Raw genomic sequence first — 19,178 nt, forward strand, 5'->3', positions numbered from 1 at the left:
CCACAGTCCTGCAATTTGCAACATAAGAAAAAAAATGTTTTATTACATTTTCCAAACTATGCTTTGAAAATACAGTTATTTTCAAATAACTAAAAAATATAAAAACAGCATAGTTTTTTAAAATAAAATGTTATATATGTAAAAATTTGGCTATAAGTATAGATAGTAAGATAGTTTAAGTGCTTCCCTTAATAATTCATTTCAAAAGGAATAAGCAGATAAAGAAAATATTATTTTGGAAGTAGTTGAGGAAACTGATCTACAAAGATCCACAATTGTACCCTTACTGGTTGGATAAATATGGATCTATAAAGATCCATAATTGTACCCATACTGATTTTCTTCTTCCCTTTGGCTTTAAATTCATACAGACGATGAAATACAAAATTAAATTACTCTCTTCTTCATCTGGCTTTGATCATATCCAAAGTCATTTATCTAAACCTAAGCCATCTACAGAAAATCAGTGGCCAAATCCTAAAGGTATCCCTTTACCTCACTGCAGAATTTCCCCAGGCTCCATGCTTGTCTGTGAGAATGTTGATAATTTTCTGGATTAGTTGAGTTGCTGTCACATGGTCACGATATTTTGCTGCTCTTATCAAATGATCACACATCTTCTCATCTTCTCGTTTCTCTGCAGAATACTGGGCACACAGTGACTTGGAGAGAAAAAAAATTAATACTATAAAAAATGTGAAAAAAAAACCTTTAAAATCCATTATGAAATAATCTTTACCCTAAATCAAAACAACCAAAATTTTAAATCTACTTTTACATTCCTCATTAACCTAACGACTGAGATTTAGTGATCTGCTCTTTCAGTAAAACATCCCACAAGAATTTACTTCTGTGAAGTCAATCATGAGATACACTCAGAAGTGGTAAACATTCAAGTAGAGACCTGAACAATGAGACAAAGACAGTCTTGTAAGAAGCAGGGGCCCAGCACGACAAATAGCATGAAGTGAAGTTGCAAAGGACTTGAGACGTAGTGAATAAGGAGAATAACGGTAAGAAATAATTTTCAAAAGGCAGGCCAAGGCCACATCATTTGTATTATGGTAAGGAGTTTAGATTTTATTCAAATGTAATGGAATCCCAGTAGAGAATTTTACGCATATAGCCGCTATTTAGAGAATAGATGGTAGTGGGACAAGAGAAGTGAAGTTGGCAGTTATGAGGCTACTGCAGAGGGCCAGAAAAGAGACAACAGCAGCTTACAATAGTAAATTGAGCTAGTTCTAAACACCTTTAGAACATGAAACTGTTTGGTCTTTTAAGTCCTAGCAAAATATACCAAAAGCACTGGGATTGCCTGGGATCTTATTTAAAATGCAGAGTCTCATGCCCCACCCCAAATCTATTCACTTTGTGTTTGAATTTTAATTCTCAGGCAATTTATATACATTAAAGTCTGAAAAGCACTGTCTTAGATATCAATTTTGCCAAAAAAAAAAAACCTTAGAATTATTTGTCAGTAATCAGATACACTATAATTGCTAGTTTCCAAAATGCTTATTTCTCTTCTTTTGAAATTCAGAAGATTGTGGTGTCATGTTTATGATACTGTAGTTAAGGCACTGTTTAAAATAAGAAAACAAAGATGGATGTAAACTTGGTCCTTTGTTCTATTCAGTGTCTACTGGTGTCCTCCCCCACCACCCCCACACACACATTCTTTGATAGATAAGTAACCTAAACTTGATGTTGGAACAAACATCACTAGTTTACATATGGAATATACACTGTGGATGCTTGCCTCTCCTACAGTATACCAGTTTTGATAAATTGCTACCATGCACTACTCCCACCACCACCCCAGCAACAAACAGGAGTCCTGATTGTCCTAAACCAATCAGGTAATAAACACACTCACACTGGCAAACTGGTAGGGAAGGACACTTGATGAAACTGGTACAGGTAGGGCAAAGTTCAAGATTTTGTTGGACAGTTAGTTCCCTCCTTCCTCTCAGGGTGTAAAAGAAGCAGCACACAATTCTAGGAGTATTGGAAGCTCTCTGTACCATGAGGGCAGCTGGCCTGAAGATACAGCCAAAATGAGAGCAGAACTATGAAAACTGAGGAAAAATAGAGCTCCTTCCAGATGGAATCACGAACTTCCGGATCAATCAAATTCTCAAGACCAGCCTACCTTTAGAACCCCTATGAGACTTTTTAAAGACTTTTTTAAGAGCCAATAAACTCCTGCTCATTGTAAACCAGTAGAAACATCCAAAAAGAAAATGGTTTTTTTGTTCCTTACACCAAAAGCAATTCATCCTTTGCATGCTGTATATGTACATGCACAAGGAATCAAATATATATATATACTTTTTTTTTTTTTTTTTGAGACAGAGTCTTGCTCTGTTGCCCAGGCTGAAGTTCAGTGGCACAATCTTCTTGGCTCCTCTGCCTCCCAGGTTCAAGCAATTCTCCTGCCTCAACCTCCCGAGTAGCTGGGACTACAGACGCCCGCCACCACGCCCAGTTAATTTTTTTGTATTTTAATAGAAACAGTGTTTCACCATGTTGCCCAGACTGATCTCGAATTCCTGAGCTCAGGCAATCCACCAGCCTCGGCCTCCCTAAGTGCTGGGACTACAGGCGTGAGCCACTGTGCCCGGCCAGGAATCAAATATCTTAGTATGTGCAAAACACTATGCTAGGGAGATGAAAAGCTGAATTTAATAAAGAGGAATTTTAGAAGATAGTTTTGGGTGGGAATAAAGGAAACCTTTAAAGCAAAGACAAGGCAGAAAAACAAGGGAGGGACAAAGCAAGAGTTTGACCCAAGTACAAAATACAGGTAGAACGAGTAACAGACTGCAGAAATTCTGGAATGTAGAATGAGTATAGAAAAAAGTCACAGGAGTCAGAGTACACTTATACAAATGACTACAAGATTGGGAAGCTAAACAAAAACCAGGTTACGGTATCACCCTTGCTAATATCTCCTGTCAGTCGTGATCAATTCACTCACTTACCTCTTTAGGTCTAAATGTCCTAATCTGTAAAATTAGCAGATTACACTAGATCTAAGATTGCATCAATCCGAAGATCCTGGGCAACCTCTGTGAGGGTACTTGAGGGTACCTGAGTTCAACATCTCAGAGATGTTCACTGGTAAAGGCAAACTGTTTATTTAAACACTGATGTGGAGAAAATAAATCCTAATAAGAACTAGATTAACTGATGAGAAATTAAAAGTAAACTTGATATACTGTACTTTTTTGTTTGTCTGTTTGTTCATTTGTTTGAGACAGAGTCTCGCTCTGTCACGCAGGCTGGAATGCTATGGCGCAATCTCCTCACTGCAAGCTCCGCCTCCTGGGTTCACGCCATTCTCCTGCCTCAGCCTCCCGAGTAGCTGGGACTATAGGCGCCTGCCACCATGCCAGGCTAATTTTTTGTGGGTTTTTTTTGTTGTTTTTTTTTTTTTTTTTTTTTTTTAGCATTGACGGGGTTTCACTGTGTTAGCCAGGATGGTCTCGATCTCCTGACCTCGTGATCCGCCCACCTCGGACTACCAAAGTGCTGGGATTACAGGCGTGAGCCACCACACCTGGACCATATGCTATATTTTTTTAAAAGATTGACCCAAACAAACCACAAGAGAGTTCACTTGTCAAAAATATGATTTGAGCAAACAAAAGAAAATGATTAAGAAATATATGAAAGGGCAGTAGTTTAAGTGAAGATAATTAGGAAATTATTTCATTGTAACAAAAATGTCCACTGATATGTCATATTGTTATATATTCACTCAAGAACTGAGAAACATTCTATAGGTTATTTCATATCTAACCCAACCATACACTAAAACAAAGGGTATGAAACGATAAGACACCCACAGAACCGTAAACTTCTAACATTCTCTACTATATATCCATATCTGTCCTTGTCCAACTTCACCTAAAAGGAAATTCAAATCTACTGATGAGATTTACAAAATCACTGGTTTCTGAAATGCTATGAAACACCACATGCCTTCATATTAAATAGTATTAAAAGTAACCAAAAACATATTATTAAATAGCTTATCATTTCTATCTCATTAATATTATAATAATTTAACATCAAATTATATTTTGTAAACATTTGATGAGCTACTAAAGTTTGTTCAAAAAGGCATAATTCTCAAAACAAGGGCTCAAGGTAAGCTCAATGGTAAAATGCTTTAAAGTGTTCTTTAATAGATCCTTCTTTACAATTTGAACAGCAACTTTTCATATCTGACATAAAATCTATAGATATAAATCACATTAAAGGGCTATTCTTTCCTGATTATCAATCTCTGTCTCTTTGTGGAACATTAGGGTCACATCTGACCTAGAAACATGATAAAAGAAAACCAAACAAGAATGTTTCATAAAGATATAATGAACTTGTAACTATTTATTTAAATGTCCTTATAATGTAATTTGAAGATGTTCTTATTTAAAAACCAATAATAAATTCTATGTATGAAATATCATTCAAAGTCATGTGGAGATAAGAAATATTTACTTTAGAATCAAATACATATTACTTATTTGTAGTATACATATTTGTGTATGTATGTATACTTGTATTTGGAGGTTGAGTGGAGGTACAAGAGACATTAACAAATATTGCTATTTATCAGTAACATAAAAGGTCAGATCTAAAATTTTCATTCAATTTTAAGGCAGAATTTTTTATGTTTTATATCAACTTTTCTGTGTTCCTATTGTAAGCACTATATAAACTAGATAATATAACATCACAACATGGCCACAAAATATTTGATTATAAAAAGAAAAAAAATAAGCAGTTGGGGAACAATTCTATTTTACATGATTATTGCTAAGGAAACCTAAGATTTATAACCAAAGAATGAAGAAACTCAATATAGGATAAATAAAACTCCTTAGAAGAAATTCAGTCACTCACAGTAAAGAGACAAATTGACCATTTTAGCTCTTTAAATGTAAATGAATAGAGACAATATTTAATTTTTCCTTCCAGATGTCATGGCTCTACCTAATTTTACTATTCATTCTTTGCATAAAAGTAAGAGAGGACACAAACAAATGGAAAAACATTACATGCTCATGGATAGGAAAAATTAATATTATGAAAATGGCCATACTGCCCAAAGTAATTTAGAGATTCAATGCTATCCCCACCAACCTACCAATGACTTTCTTCACAGAATTAGAAAAAAAACTACTTTAAATTTCATATGGAACCAAAAAAGAGGCCATAGCCAAGGCAATCCTAAGCAAAAAGAACAAAGCTGGAGGCATCATACTACCTGACTTCAAACTATACTACAAGGCTACAGTAACCAAAACAGCATAGTACTGGTACCAAAACAGATATATAAGACCAATGGAACAGAACAGAGGCCTCAGAAATAATACCACACATCTATAACCATCTCATCTTTGACAAATCTGACAAAAACAAGCAATGGGGAAAGGACTCCCTATTTAATAAATGGTGCTGGGAAAACTGGCTAGCCATATGCAGTAAACTGAAACTGGACCCCTTCCTTACACCTTGTACAAAAATTAACCCAAGATAGATTAAAGATTTAAATGTAAGACCTAAAATCATAAAAACCCTAGAAGAAAACCTAGGCAATAACATTCAGGACATAGGCATGGGCAAAGACTTCATGACTAAAACACCAAAAGCAATGGCAACAGAAGTCAAAATTGACAAACGGGATCTAATTAAACTAAAGAACTTCTGCACAGCAAAAGAAACTATCATCAGGGTGAACAGGCAACCTACAGAATAAGATAAAATTTTTGCAATCTATCCATCTGACAAAGGGCTAATTCCAAGAATCTACAAGGAACTTAAACAAATTTACAAGGAAAAAACAAACAACCCGATCAAAAAGTGGGTGAAGGATATGAACAGACCCTTTTGAAAAGAAGACATTTATGTGGCCAGCAAACATGAAAAAAAGCTCATCATTACTGGTCATTAGAGAAATCCAAATCAAAACCACAATGAGATACCATCTCATGCCAGTTAGAATGGCGATCATTTAAAAAGTCAGGAAACAACAGATGCTGGAAAGGATATGGAGAAATAGGAACGCTTTTACACTGTTGGAGGGAGTATAAATTAGTTCAAGCATTGTGGAAGACAGCGTGGCAATTTCTCAAGGATCTAGAACTAGAAATATCATTTGACCCAGCAATCCCATTACTGGGTATACACCCAAAGGATTATAAATCATTCTACTATAAAGACACATACACAGGCATGTTTATTGAGGCACTATTCACAACAGCAAAGATTTGGAACCAACCCAAATGTCCATCAATGTTAGACTGGATAAAGAAAATGTGACACATACATTCCATGGAATACTGTGCAGCCATAAAAAAGGATGAGTTCATGGGACATGGATGAAGCTAGAAACCATCATTCTCAGCAAACTAACACCAGAACAGAAAACCAAACACCGCATGTTCTCACTCATAAGTGGGAGGTGAACAGTGAGAACATATGGGCACAGAGAGGGAAACATCCTACACAGGGGCCTGTCCAGGGATGGAAGGCAAGGGGAGGAATAGCATTAAGAGAAATACCTAATGTAGATAACAAGTTGATGGGTGCGGCAAACCACTATGGAATATGTATACTTGTGTAACAAACCTGCACGTTCTGCACATGTATCCCAGAACTTGAAGTATAATAAATAAATAAACAAACAAACACCATGTTAGCCAGCATGGTCTCGATCTCCTAAACTTGTGGTCTGCCCGCCTCGGCCTCCCAAAGTGCTGGGATTACAGGCGTGAGCCACCACGCCTGGCCCAACACCTGCTCTTTAAAAGAACAATTTATAAAATTAAAGGTAAGCCACAAATTGAGAAAAAATATTTAACATACATATAAATGACAAATGAATTCTTTAAAGAATATATAAAGAATTCATACAACTAAATAAGACAAATAACCCAATTAAAAATAATGAGCACAGGATTTGAACAGGCATTTCACAACTGGCTAATAAGCACATGAGAAGATGCTTAGTCAGTAGAGAAATGCAAATAAAAATCACAATAAGCTATCACTATACACCCACCAGACCGGCTAAAATTTAAGAGCTACAATACCAAGCACTGACAAGAACATGGAACAACTGGAACTCGCATACCTACCTTGGTGGTTGAATTGTAAAGTCATCAACTACTTTGGAAAATAGTTTGTCAATTTCTTGTAAGCTTAAACATATACTTACAGGAGCATGTAGCAATTCTACTCCTAGGTATTTCCTCAAAAGGAGTAAGTACATATTTCTACAAAAATAACTGGTATGAAAATGTCCATGGTGTATTTAGTCATAAAAGCCAGACACTGAAAACAACTCAATATCTGCTTATAGCTGAATGGATAAACAAAATAATTCAATTTAGTATTTTAAAAAACAAATCAATAATACACACAACAATGTGAACAAATATCAGAAAGTTTATGCTGGCCAAAATAACCCAGAGTACCTACTATTTGATTCCACACATATAAGATTTTATAGCAGATAAAACTATCTATAATAACAGAAATCAGATCACTGGTTGTCTGGGATTGGATATGAGTATATGGAGAGGAATTGACCACAGTGGATCACAAGGGAATTCTCGAGGATGACCCAAATCTCCTATATCTTGATTGTAATGGTAACACAGATACACACCTTTATCATAACTCCTCCAATTGTATACTTAAAATTTTATTACATGCAAACTATACTTCAATAAAGTTTATTTAAGAATTGTTTGTTTGTTTTTTCAGACAGAGTTTACTCTATTGCCTAGGCTGGAGTACACTAGTGTGATCTTGGCTCACTGTAACCTCAATCTCTTGGGCTCAAGTGATCCTGCCACTTCAGTCCCCCAAGTAGCTGGGACTAGAGGCACGCACCACCACGCCCAGCTAATTTTTTCTATGTATTGTAGAGATGAGGTCTCACTATGCTGCCCAGGCTGGTCTCAAACTCCTGAGCACAAGCGATCCACTCACCTCGGCCTCCCAAAGTGCTGGAATTACAGGCATGAGCCACCGCGCCCAGCAAGAAGTGTTTAAAAAGTGAATGCACAAAGTATAGATGGAGAAAGCAGTTAAAATACTCATGCCAAAAAATAGGCTCATATAGCAAATAGGTAAATACCTTCTACAAATAAATGAGGAAGAGACAGATAACCAATAAGAAACTGGGTAAGGGAGCAACATGTACTCACAAAAGCAAAAAACAGAAAACATATAACAAGCAGAATAGACTCAATTCTTTTAAAAATTCAAAATAAAAGTACAACTACCAGAATGCCAAAATAAAAATTACCAGTCAATTGTTGATGAGAATGCTGAACAATGAGAACAACTCTACATTGAAGCTGGGTGTGGTATATACTTTCACAAGATAGTGTGGCAATATCTATTAAAAGCAAAAATATGAACATTTTGTAATCAAGTAATTCCACCATACAGAAATGCATGAGGACATGTGCCAGACATATAAAATGTTCAAAGTGCATTATTCATAATAGCTAAACACTTAAAACAACCAACCAAACAAAAGAGATTATTAAAAAACTAATGGCCTACATATTCATAAAAGCTAAAGATTGGAAATAATCCAATGGCCTATCAACAGTAGAAAGAGGTAATGAACAGCCAACAGTCTATACATAATGGAATACTATGTAGTAATGAAAGTGGAGTTGAAACATGTAAGAAAATAATTAAATTTTGGAAACATAATGTTGAAATAAAATTTCCAGAATAAAATACATATATTATAATTCCATTTATGTAAGGATCAAAAATTGTGCAAGAAATTATAGTGCTAAAAGAAACATACTTAAGTTTTAAAAGAATAAAACAAAAGCAAATGTCAACCATAAAATTCAGAACAGTGGTTACCTTAACAGGGTAGAAAGGGGTTGTGATTGGACAGCTAGAAGACTTCTCACAAACTGTTTGTTTCAGTATCACAAAAAAATTAAATTAATGATGTTAAACATACATTGTTTCTAAAGATAGGTTTTCAGAGTAATATATTTTTAAAGAAACAGGTTATAAAAAGCAAATTGTTATTAAGTTTGCAATTAAGTTCTTATTAAGTTTTGAAATAAAAATAAATTACACACAATTTTAATGATAAAATAGCAAGCCCTTTTCCTAAATTAATAATGTTTAATGATAATTAAACAATTTATGTGTTGGTCTAAAAGTTTTGTATTTAAAACCTCTTTTTAAGACTTTTAAAAGAAACACATACTTGCTTTTAAAAACAAATCAAAGAACAATGCCATAAAAAAGGAAAAGAAATTTCTCTTTTCTACTTCCTCCCTGTTTGGTCAGTTGCTTTCTAGAGAGGTAGTCACTGTTTAGAGTAAGATGTCATTCCTATATAATGGAATCAAACTGTACATCATTCCATTTCAGGACCTTCTTTCTATTACATGGCTACAGATTATTACATTTTTAGTTAACCAAGCATTGCTTCTGCTAAACACATTTAAGTGTAGTACTTTACTTCTCAATTTGTCTTAAAATCACTTACACTATAAATTATTTGTCTCACTGAAAACAATTTAAAAGTGATATCACTTCAGGGACAATAAATGAAGAAGTTCCTCAATATTTCACTTTTGGAGGTCTTTGTACTTGATCCTTTACCTTAGATTTAAAGCGTGATCTTTAAAAAAAAAAAAAAAAAAAAAAAAAAAGGCCGGGCGCGGTGGCTCAAGCCTGTAATCCCAGCACTTTGGGAGGCTGAGACGGGTGGATCACGAGGTCAGGAGATAGAGACCATCCTGGCTAACACGTGAAATCCCGTCTCTACTAAAAAAATACAAAAAACTAGCCGGGCGAGGTAGCGGGCGCCTGTAGTCCCAGCTACTCCGGAGGCTGAGGCGGGAGAATGGCGTGAACCCGGGAGGCGGAGCTTGCAGTGAGCTGAGATCCGGCCACTGCGCTCCAGCCTGGGCCACAGAGCGAGACTCCGTCTCACAAAAAAAAAAAAAAAAAAAAAAAAAAAAGCTATCTACAGAAACTCAGAAAGACTCATAGAAAAGACAGAAAAATGAAAGCTTAAAAATCTCGACAGCAAACAAAAGTCAACCCATGATAATGTGTGACAGCCATCTTTAATTCTGAAGTGATTCCTCTGTCATGCAATGACTCGAAGTATTGATTTCTCTCAGCATGAAAAAGCCTAAGCCAATGAAACAGATAGAGCAGCATCCCCCTTCTCCCTTCCCCTGATAACGGCATTCAAGGTTAAAACAGGCAAAACACTTATCAAAGTATCTCTTCCATTTCTTCTTGTTTTAATAGACTGGATACAACGTGTTGGGTTCTTATCTTTACCAACTATAGTCCTCAGACAATATTTTTAAATAATTTGAAGATTAATATAGGTTCTTCTATTCTTTTGCTTTACACTTTTGGTAATAAAAAACTTGTTTCAAAACGTTTTTTTTCTTCTGTGAACTCTTAAGTATATATAATATTTGGGAAAACAAGCCAACACTAATAAGAAGGCTACAGTTTTTACTTGTGTGCCAATTCCACACATAATACTTTGTTTTCATTATTTCTTTACAGTACTTATTTACGATAAAACCCACAAATATCTAAAATCTTCCAAAAAGACAAAGTGAATCCTTCAACAATGCAGACATATATCATACATCTGTTTGGAAAATAAAGTAAACTATGGCTACTATCTGTGTTCAAGAAAATAGTAATAACATAAAATGTAAGCAAAGGATAGGGTTGAAACCAAAGAATTATATTTTAAAACTATAGTATGAGACAAAAATAACAATCAGTTCTCTGTATCCCCAGGTTCTACATCCACAGATTCAATCAAATTTTTTGTTTTGCTTTTGAGTCAGAATCTCACTCTGTCACCTAGGCTGGAGTGCAGTGACATGATCACAACTCACTACAGCCTCAATTTCCCAGGTTCATGCAACCCTCCTATCTCAGCCTCATGAGTAACTGGGACTACATGCACACATCACCATGCCCAGATAATATTTTTCTGTAGAGACAGGGTCTCTCAATGTTGGCCAGGCTGGTCTCAAACTCCTAGCCTCAAGTGATCCTCCTGCCTCAGCCTCCCAAAGTGCTGAGATTACAAGTGTGAGTCACAGAGCCAGGCCTTGACCAATTTTTGATCTGCAGTTAGTCCTGGAACCAATTCCCCATGGATCCAGAGGGATGAGTGTGTATCTTCACAAAATATTATGTATAAATGGTTACACACAGACAGATAAATTAAGAAGCTTTAATTTCTTAAACTTTACTTTTTGCTAATCTGCAAAAGAATTAGATGATCTTAAGGAAATCCTATCATCTTTAAACTCTACCTAACCAATGGGTTTTTAAAAGCATAAAAAACTAGGGTCTTTTAGTTGTATTAGCAAGGTCTCCTACTTATGAATAAATATATTGGCTACTACAAATAGGTTAATCTCACACTTAAATTTCAAGGCCAGACGTGGTGGCTCACACCTGTAATCCCAGCACTTTGGGACGTTAAGGCCAGCAAATCTCGAGGCCAGGAGAATTCAAGGCCAGCCTGGGCAACATGGCAAAATCCTATCTCTACAAAAAATAGAAAAATCAGCTAGGCATGGTGGCATGCACCTGTAGTCCTAGCTACTTGGGAAGATGAAGCAGGAGGATAGCTTGAGCCCAGGAGGTTAGGCTACAGTGAGCCATAATCAGGCAACTGCATTCCAGCCTATCTGACAGAGTGAGACCCTGTCTCAAAAACAAAAACAAATTTCAAATAAAAGTAGTTCAAGAACAAGCATGAAAACCAGAAAGAAAAAAGCAATTATGTATAAAAATCATAATTAACAATGTAGTTAAGAGCACCAACTCTAGAGCTAGATGACTTGAGTTTTAACTCTTGGTTTTGATACATTCATGCTTCAGCAAATTATTTGAAACCCTGTGCCTCAGTTTCCTCATATAAAAGAGGAGATGATGTGGTATGCTTTTCAGGAGGATCAACAATAGGCATGAAACGATTAGAACATAGCCAGTCATATAATAGTAACACCTAACATTTATTGTAGGCTTAATTGTGGTGTTATCAAAATACATAACAAATAGTTTCTGTCTTCCAGCATCTCAGTGTAGTTTAGTAAAATAAATACAATATGAGATAGAAATAAGCTATGAGATAACTGCTCAAAGAGTTATAGACAGTATGTTTGGAAAGACAGAAAAATAAGGAACTGTTAGGAATCAGGGAGAGGATGGGCACAGTGGCTCATGTCTGTCATCCCAGCACTTTGGGAGGTGAGGCAGGCAAATGAATACCTTGCACTCAGGGAGTTCCAGACCAGACTGTAGAGATGGCAAAGGCCTATTTCTACAAAAAAAAAAAAAAAAAAAAAAAAAAAACATTAGCCAGGCATGGTGGCACACATCTGTAGTCCCAGCTACTTGGGAGGCTGCGGTGGGAGGATTGCTTGAGCCCAGGAAGTCAAGGCTGCAGTGAGCCGAGATTACACCACTGTACTCCAGCCTGGGTGACAGAAGAGATCCTGCCTCAAAAAAGTTTAAAAAAAAAAAAAAAAAAAAGGTCGGGCGTGATGGCTCAAGCCTGTAATCCCAGCACTTTGGGAGGCCGAGACGGGCAGATCACGAGGTCAGGAGATCGAGACCATCCTGGCCTACACGGTGAACCCCGTCTCTACTAAAAAATACCAAAAACTAGCCGGGCGAGGTGGTGGGCGCCTGTAGTCCCAGCTACTCGGGAGGCTGAGGCAGGAGAATGGCGTAAACCCGGGAGGCGGAGCTTGCAGTGAGCTGCGATCTGGTCACTGCACTGCAGCCTGGGCGACAGAGGGAGACTCCGTCTCAAAAAAAAAAAAAAAAAAGTCTGGGTGCAGTGGCTCACACCTGTAATCCCAACACTTTGAGAGGCCAAGGCAGGTGGATCACAAGGTCAGGAGTTCAAGATCAGCCTGGTCAAGATGGTGAAACCCCGTTTCTACTAAAAATACAAAAATTAGCTGGGCATGGTGACAGGTGCCTGTAATCCCAGCTACTCGGAAGGCTGAGGCAGAGAAGTGCTTGAACCCAGCAGGTGAAGGTGGCAGTGAATTGAGATCATGCCACTGCACTCCAGCCTGTGTGACAAAATGAGACTCCGTCTCCCAAAAAAAAAAAAAAAAAAACAGGGAGAGTTTCACAGAGGAATTAAAGGCTAAGTACCTGTTCACCAAGAAGAAAGGGATAGAAAAAATAAAATATAGAAAATAAAAGAGGCCAAAAACGAAGAGAACAAGCTCAAATACATGCATTTTTTAAGCAAAGATAGGAATAACAGAATGAGACATGTAATAAAGAGCCTTCTCTTTTTAAATATGCTGATGCATGTTTATATTTTCCTTGGGTAACTAATATTTTTACCAATTACCTTCATAAAGGAATTATTCCTCAAAGGTTTATATAAATCCTTTAACATATAAAATATTAACTAGATTTATATTTCTCAGCTGATGATTGTTATAATGCTATAATTTCTTTCATTCATATTCAAGTGTATTGCCAACACAGACCATTTCAAAACAACACACCTGAATATTAACTCGGTTATAAGTACTGTTTCTCAAACCACCTGTAGTGAAGGGCCATTTTTGGGTTTTTTTAACCTTTTTAAATACATTGAGCACTGATGCCTTTGATGACACTGCCAGTCATTCAAGCTGTAAAACTCTTTAAATATTCAATTTCTGTACTCAGCTCTTTGTGGATTACTAAGAAGTAATTTGGTCAGCAGAGGACACTTAAACAGCACTAATATAAAAATATATGTAATAATTTATACATATATTTTATGTATAATATAAAAAGATATGTAGAAGGAAACTACTTTTATCAACTCAAGTATTGCCATTTTGCTTTGTATGGTAAAATACTTGCTTTGCAAAATAAAATACTTTGTATTATAAAATACTTGATCTTATATTCAGTGCTTTAATTTTTATTAATAAACCAGAAACAATAAATATTCTAAATGCACATGAGAAAAGTTTAAATTATAAACAAATGTTGTATGAAATACACAGTAAAGATTTTTAATTAGCTTAGTTTCTTATTGATCTTTATTTTAAAATCCATTAAGAAAAGGAAGGCTTTACATTAGTACATGATCAGGTCTACGGTTAAGATAACCAGAAGATACCATAAACTGAAAGCTTAAGTAAAGGCTCGATATATCTATGGGGGATATATTCAGACATTTTCTTAGAAGAGATGTTCAACAGCATTAAGAGGTCTGGTTTTCAAAATATATTTTATAAGAACATACTGAGAAAATAATGAAAAAACACTCTTCCAGTTTGGATTCAATTTGATCAACATTGCCTGCAACAGTTTTACCTACATATAAACCTTTTGCTTTTTCTAGCTTGCTAGCTTTAATAGAAATATAGTAATACTAAACATCCAAGTAAAATAGCTGTTTTCTTAACCTGGTACAGCATCACTTAACAATCTGCAAAGACTCATCGATTCACTTTTGAGTGGTCTTCCTTTATCCCAATGATAGTTCCTTTAGTTTTACAAACAGCTCAAAAATTATTATTTCTTGTTATATGTATGTATATACCTGTGCCTTATACAGGTGAGAATATGATGTTCAAAAGATACCTACAGAAGAGTAACAGCAGACAATATTGAGGCCTTTCTTTTAACCTGGTCATTTTCAAAAGGCTAAAGTTGAGAGTAAGACAAGGTAAAACACATCATGGAAGAATCTCTAAAAATAGTGTGTTCAAGACTAAATACACAAGATTTTGGATATGAAAACTGAAAAATACTATTATTGCATAGTCCAGATCTGTAGAAGCCAGAACATATATGATAAACTGGGGTAAGAGTTCCCTTAAAAAAATTTGATGGTACTGTTATCACTCAACCTGAGGCAAGAAAAAAGGGTAACATTGGACTGAGGAAAAACCAAGATTCTTCTCTAAGACAGGAAGCAGGTTAGCCTGAACTCGAGAAGGAATCTTGTCAAAAGAGCTCTCACTGTTGGGGAGCTGAACTAGCTTCTGCAACATGGCCAAGGGAGAAGGCCTGGGGAGAGAAAGAGACAGAGTCAAGAGAAAACTGCCTGTTCAAGAGTGTGGCCTATGAATCCTAGGAGATGCAATAACTAGTATTGTTTTGTTTTCCCCTTCTGCATTGTGGTGCCCTTCTATCACTGCAAGGCCCACAGAAGAGAAAGGGAGAGGTCTATGTTCATGCTTTGGGCAACAGGATAAAGAAAAACAGCTACTGCCTAGAAAAGTTGTTTGTAAGATGGGAAGAGTATCCTTCAGAGCTCTGACACAACTCTATCCAGCAATAGTGTGGACAGGAACCTGATAGCAGAGGTAAGAGGCCTAGATTCACTGTGGCACATATAAGCATTCAATTTCCAGAGATTACTTAGAAGAAAAAAATACCTGTTATTGAACACTTAATATGGATTCAGAGAGGTGGGTACATTAGGTTTATCAAGTCCCATTTATTCCTCACAACATAGCTACAGGTAAACATCATTATTATCCTGATGTAAAGGTGCAGCAGTGGTGTCTTAGCTCACATGGTTTGGTGAATGACAATGCCAAGATTAGTCAACAATTTGATCTGACTATGTAGTAAGAGCTCAGGTCAACTGCAGCAGAATAATCATTTCTCACTGTTTGGGTATTCAAACTACAGCAATTGGACATTAAAAAGAACTAGAATACTTGTCAGTTGGTTATACTGGTACAGGTTGAGTATCCCTCATCCAAAAATTCAAAATTCAAAATGCTCCAAAATCTGAAGCTTTTTGAGCACCAACATGACCCTCAAAGAAAACGCTCATTGCAGCATTCTGGATTTCCAGGTTTTCAGATTAGAGATATTCAACCAGTAAATATAATAAAAATATTCCAAAATCTTTAAAAACCTGAAATCTGAAACACTTCTCGTCCCAAGCACTCTGGATACAGAATACTCAATCGGCATTGTATTTCTCATATTAACTGATATTATTTTTATCAAAGGTGAAGAAAAGAACAATGATAGAAAACAGAAAAGCAACAGTTTACATGTGTATATACAGTCTGGCTTAACGACGAGGACAAATATCATACTGTTTATAGCCTAGGAGCCATACAAATATGTACAGTATGTTACTGTATTAAATATTGTAGGCAACTATACCGCAATGGTAAGTATTTGTATACCTAAACATAGAAAAGGTATGATAAAAATGGGTAAAAAAACAAACAAACAAAAATGGTATAGGGCACATACCATGAATGGAGTTTGCAGGACTGGAGGTTGCATTGGGTCAGTCAGTGTGCGAGTGGTGGGTGAATGTGAAGGTCTAGGATATTACTGTATACTACTGTAGACTTTATAAACCCTGCACACTTAGGCTATGCTAAATTAATTAGAAATTATTTTCTTCAACAATAAATTACCCTTGCTTACTGCAACATTTTTACTTTATAAACTTAAAATTTTTTTTTACTTTTTAACTCTTTTGTAATAACACAGTTTAAAACGCACATTGTACAGCTGTGCCAAAATATTTTCTTTCTTTATATCCTTATTCTATAAGTTTTTTTTTTTTTTTTTTGGAGACAGAGTCTTGCTCTGGCGAGACAGAAGCTGGAGTGCAGTGGCACAATCACAGCTAACTACAGCCTCAACTTCCTGGGTTCAAGTGATTCTCCCACTTCAGCTTCCTGAGTAGCTAGGACTACAGGGGTGTACCACCACGCCCCTGGCTAACTTTTTTATTTTTGGTAGAGATGAGGTCTCCCTATGTTGCCCAAGCTGGTCTCAAACTCCTGGACTCAACCAATCCACCCACCTTGACCAAAGTACTGGGATTACACTGTGCCTGGTCTATAAACTTTATTCTATTTTTAAATTGTATTTTTTTAATTTTTAAATTTTGTTAAAAAGTGAGATACAAACACACACATTAGGCTAGACCTATCCAGGGTCAAGATAATGAATATGACTGCCTTCCACCTCTACATCTTGTCTCACTGGAGGGTCTTTGGGGCAGTAACAAGCATGGAGCTGTCATCTCCTATGATGACAATGCTTTCTTCTGGAATACCTCTTGAAAGACTTGGCTGAGGCTGTTCTACAGTTAATGTTTTTTTAAATAAGTAAAAGGAATATACTCTAAAATAACAAGTATAGCATAGTAAATACATAAACCAGTTACACAGTCGTTTAGTATCATTACCAAGTATTATATAATTGTGCTGTGCTTTCATACAAATGGAAACAAACACAGGTTTGCTTCCGCCAGCCTTACCACAAACACGTGAGTAATGAGTTACACTACATTACAATGGCTACAATGTCAGTAGGCAACAGGAGTTTTTCAGCTCCATTAAAATCTCATAGGACCACTATTGTATATGTGGTGTGTCATTTACCAAACCATTGTTATGTGGTGCATGACTGCGTGTATATAAAGCAAATATTGTCAAGCTTAGCATTTCATGGTTTCTACCCTATAGATGGAGAAATATAAATAAAGACATTAGCTAAAATGTCCAAAACCGCCATAGTAGTAGGTATCAAAACTGGGATGATAATTGACATTCTAATACTTTGCTATCAGGCTACGATGACAGGAAATCTGTCAATCTACCATCTCTTCACTGAATGACAAAAGTGATCAACACAAAGCGTACATCGAGGGAGGAATGTGGGAAGACAAAGGGGTACATTAATCACTGAGGCAGAACCATCCTGGGCAAAATAATGGTATGCTTAGTTTTAAAAAGGTTGTCCTTGACTTTGACCATCCTTCTTCTCACTTAGGGTTTTTAAGATAAGGTGGCCAACTAGAAACAGAAAACTAAGGAGAAAAAGTTAGGAGAAAATCAAGCGGGAGAATAAAGAAGAAAAGACAAATAGGAAAGCATAAATAGCAGGTTCACATAAAATTACTTTTGCACTATCTCCTAATTACGAGTTTACTTTAAAAACTAGTAAGAAAAAATAGTATATAAGATTTCTTTTGCACTGTATTTTAACAACTAAATGAGAAACAAAATGAGTTCAATTCAGTAATGGTAAAAATGAGATAATGAACAAAGGTGGGAAAAAAGTTTGTCATTCAACTAATCTTTAGAGTTCAAGACATTTTGCACTCTACCAATTTTACATGCACAAATAGGAAAAACATATCAAGTCATTAGAAAAGAACAAGGTAAACAGAAATAACATATATTCAAGGTGTAGTTTCAATCATCAACAAAAGTGAATGAAAAGGAAATACCAAGATAATTACATAGGTGAGACTCCAAATAAATAATATTGCCCTTTCACAACCTATGTTTTAGAATAAAAATATTATAAGCTACAGATTTGAGACTAGACTAATGACCTTTAAGGAACCTCATATTATTGCAAAGAAATTAAGTATCCTATCCAACACTACATAGTTAATTAGCGGCAGAACAACGCCTAAATCCTAGTTCTTACAAATCCCAAATCTGTGCTTTCTATCATACACTATAGACTGCAAAAACAATTTTACAACTTATGTGTAATTAAATATTTTAAATTCACGCTCTTAAGCATGAATTTAAACATGCTTTAACAAAGCAACACTTAACCCTTAAAAAAACCATTCAAGTATTATACAAAGTCCATATTTCAACTATCAAACTGTAAGTTCAGAAATAATTTTCATAGAGATTTAAATTCCGGCACGGCATGGTGGCTCACACCTGCAATCCCAACACTTTGGGAGGCCGAGGCAGGGGGATCACCTGAGATCACAAGTTCGAGACCAGGCTGGCCAACATGGTGAAGCCCCGTCTCTAATAAAAGTACAAAAATTAGCCAGGCGTCGTAGTGGGCACCTGTAATCCCCAGCAATTCGGGAGGCTAAGGCATAAGAATCTCTTGAACCCTGGAGACGAGATTACAGTGAGCCAGGATCACACCACTGCACTCCAACCTAGGCGACAGTGCAAGACTTTATCTCAAAAAGAAAAAAAAAAACTTATTTGCCTTTATACATCATTAAAAGCTCATTAAGAAAAGCAGTGACAATCCAGTAAGCAATGCTAGGGAACAAAGTGATTACTACTTTTCTTACTTGCTGTCTCTACTGGGATATAAACAGAAGGTAATTT

General features: G+C 36.1%; 1 protein-coding gene across 4 annotated transcripts in view; it reads right to left on the reverse strand.

The window, feature by feature from the left end:
* LRBA (LPS responsive beige-like anchor protein) overlaps positions 1–19,178 on the reverse strand; it is a 764,757-nt gene that overhangs the window by 412,691 nt on the left and 332,888 nt on the right. For all 4 annotated transcript variants that reach the window (XM_007999974.3, XM_007999973.3, XM_007999976.3 and 1 more), the window contains one exon: positions 496–662. In XM_007999974.3, coding sequence (XP_007998165.2) covers positions 496–662 — 167 coding nt within the window. The remainder of the gene's footprint in view (positions 1–495; positions 663–19,178) is intronic.

The sequence above is a fragment of the Chlorocebus sabaeus genome, chromosome 7, assembly GCF_047675955.1.
Source record: "Chlorocebus sabaeus isolate Y175 chromosome 7, mChlSab1.0.hap1, whole genome shotgun sequence".
In the NCBI taxonomy this organism is placed as follows: Eukaryota; Metazoa; Chordata; class Mammalia; order Primates; family Cercopithecidae; genus Chlorocebus; species Chlorocebus sabaeus.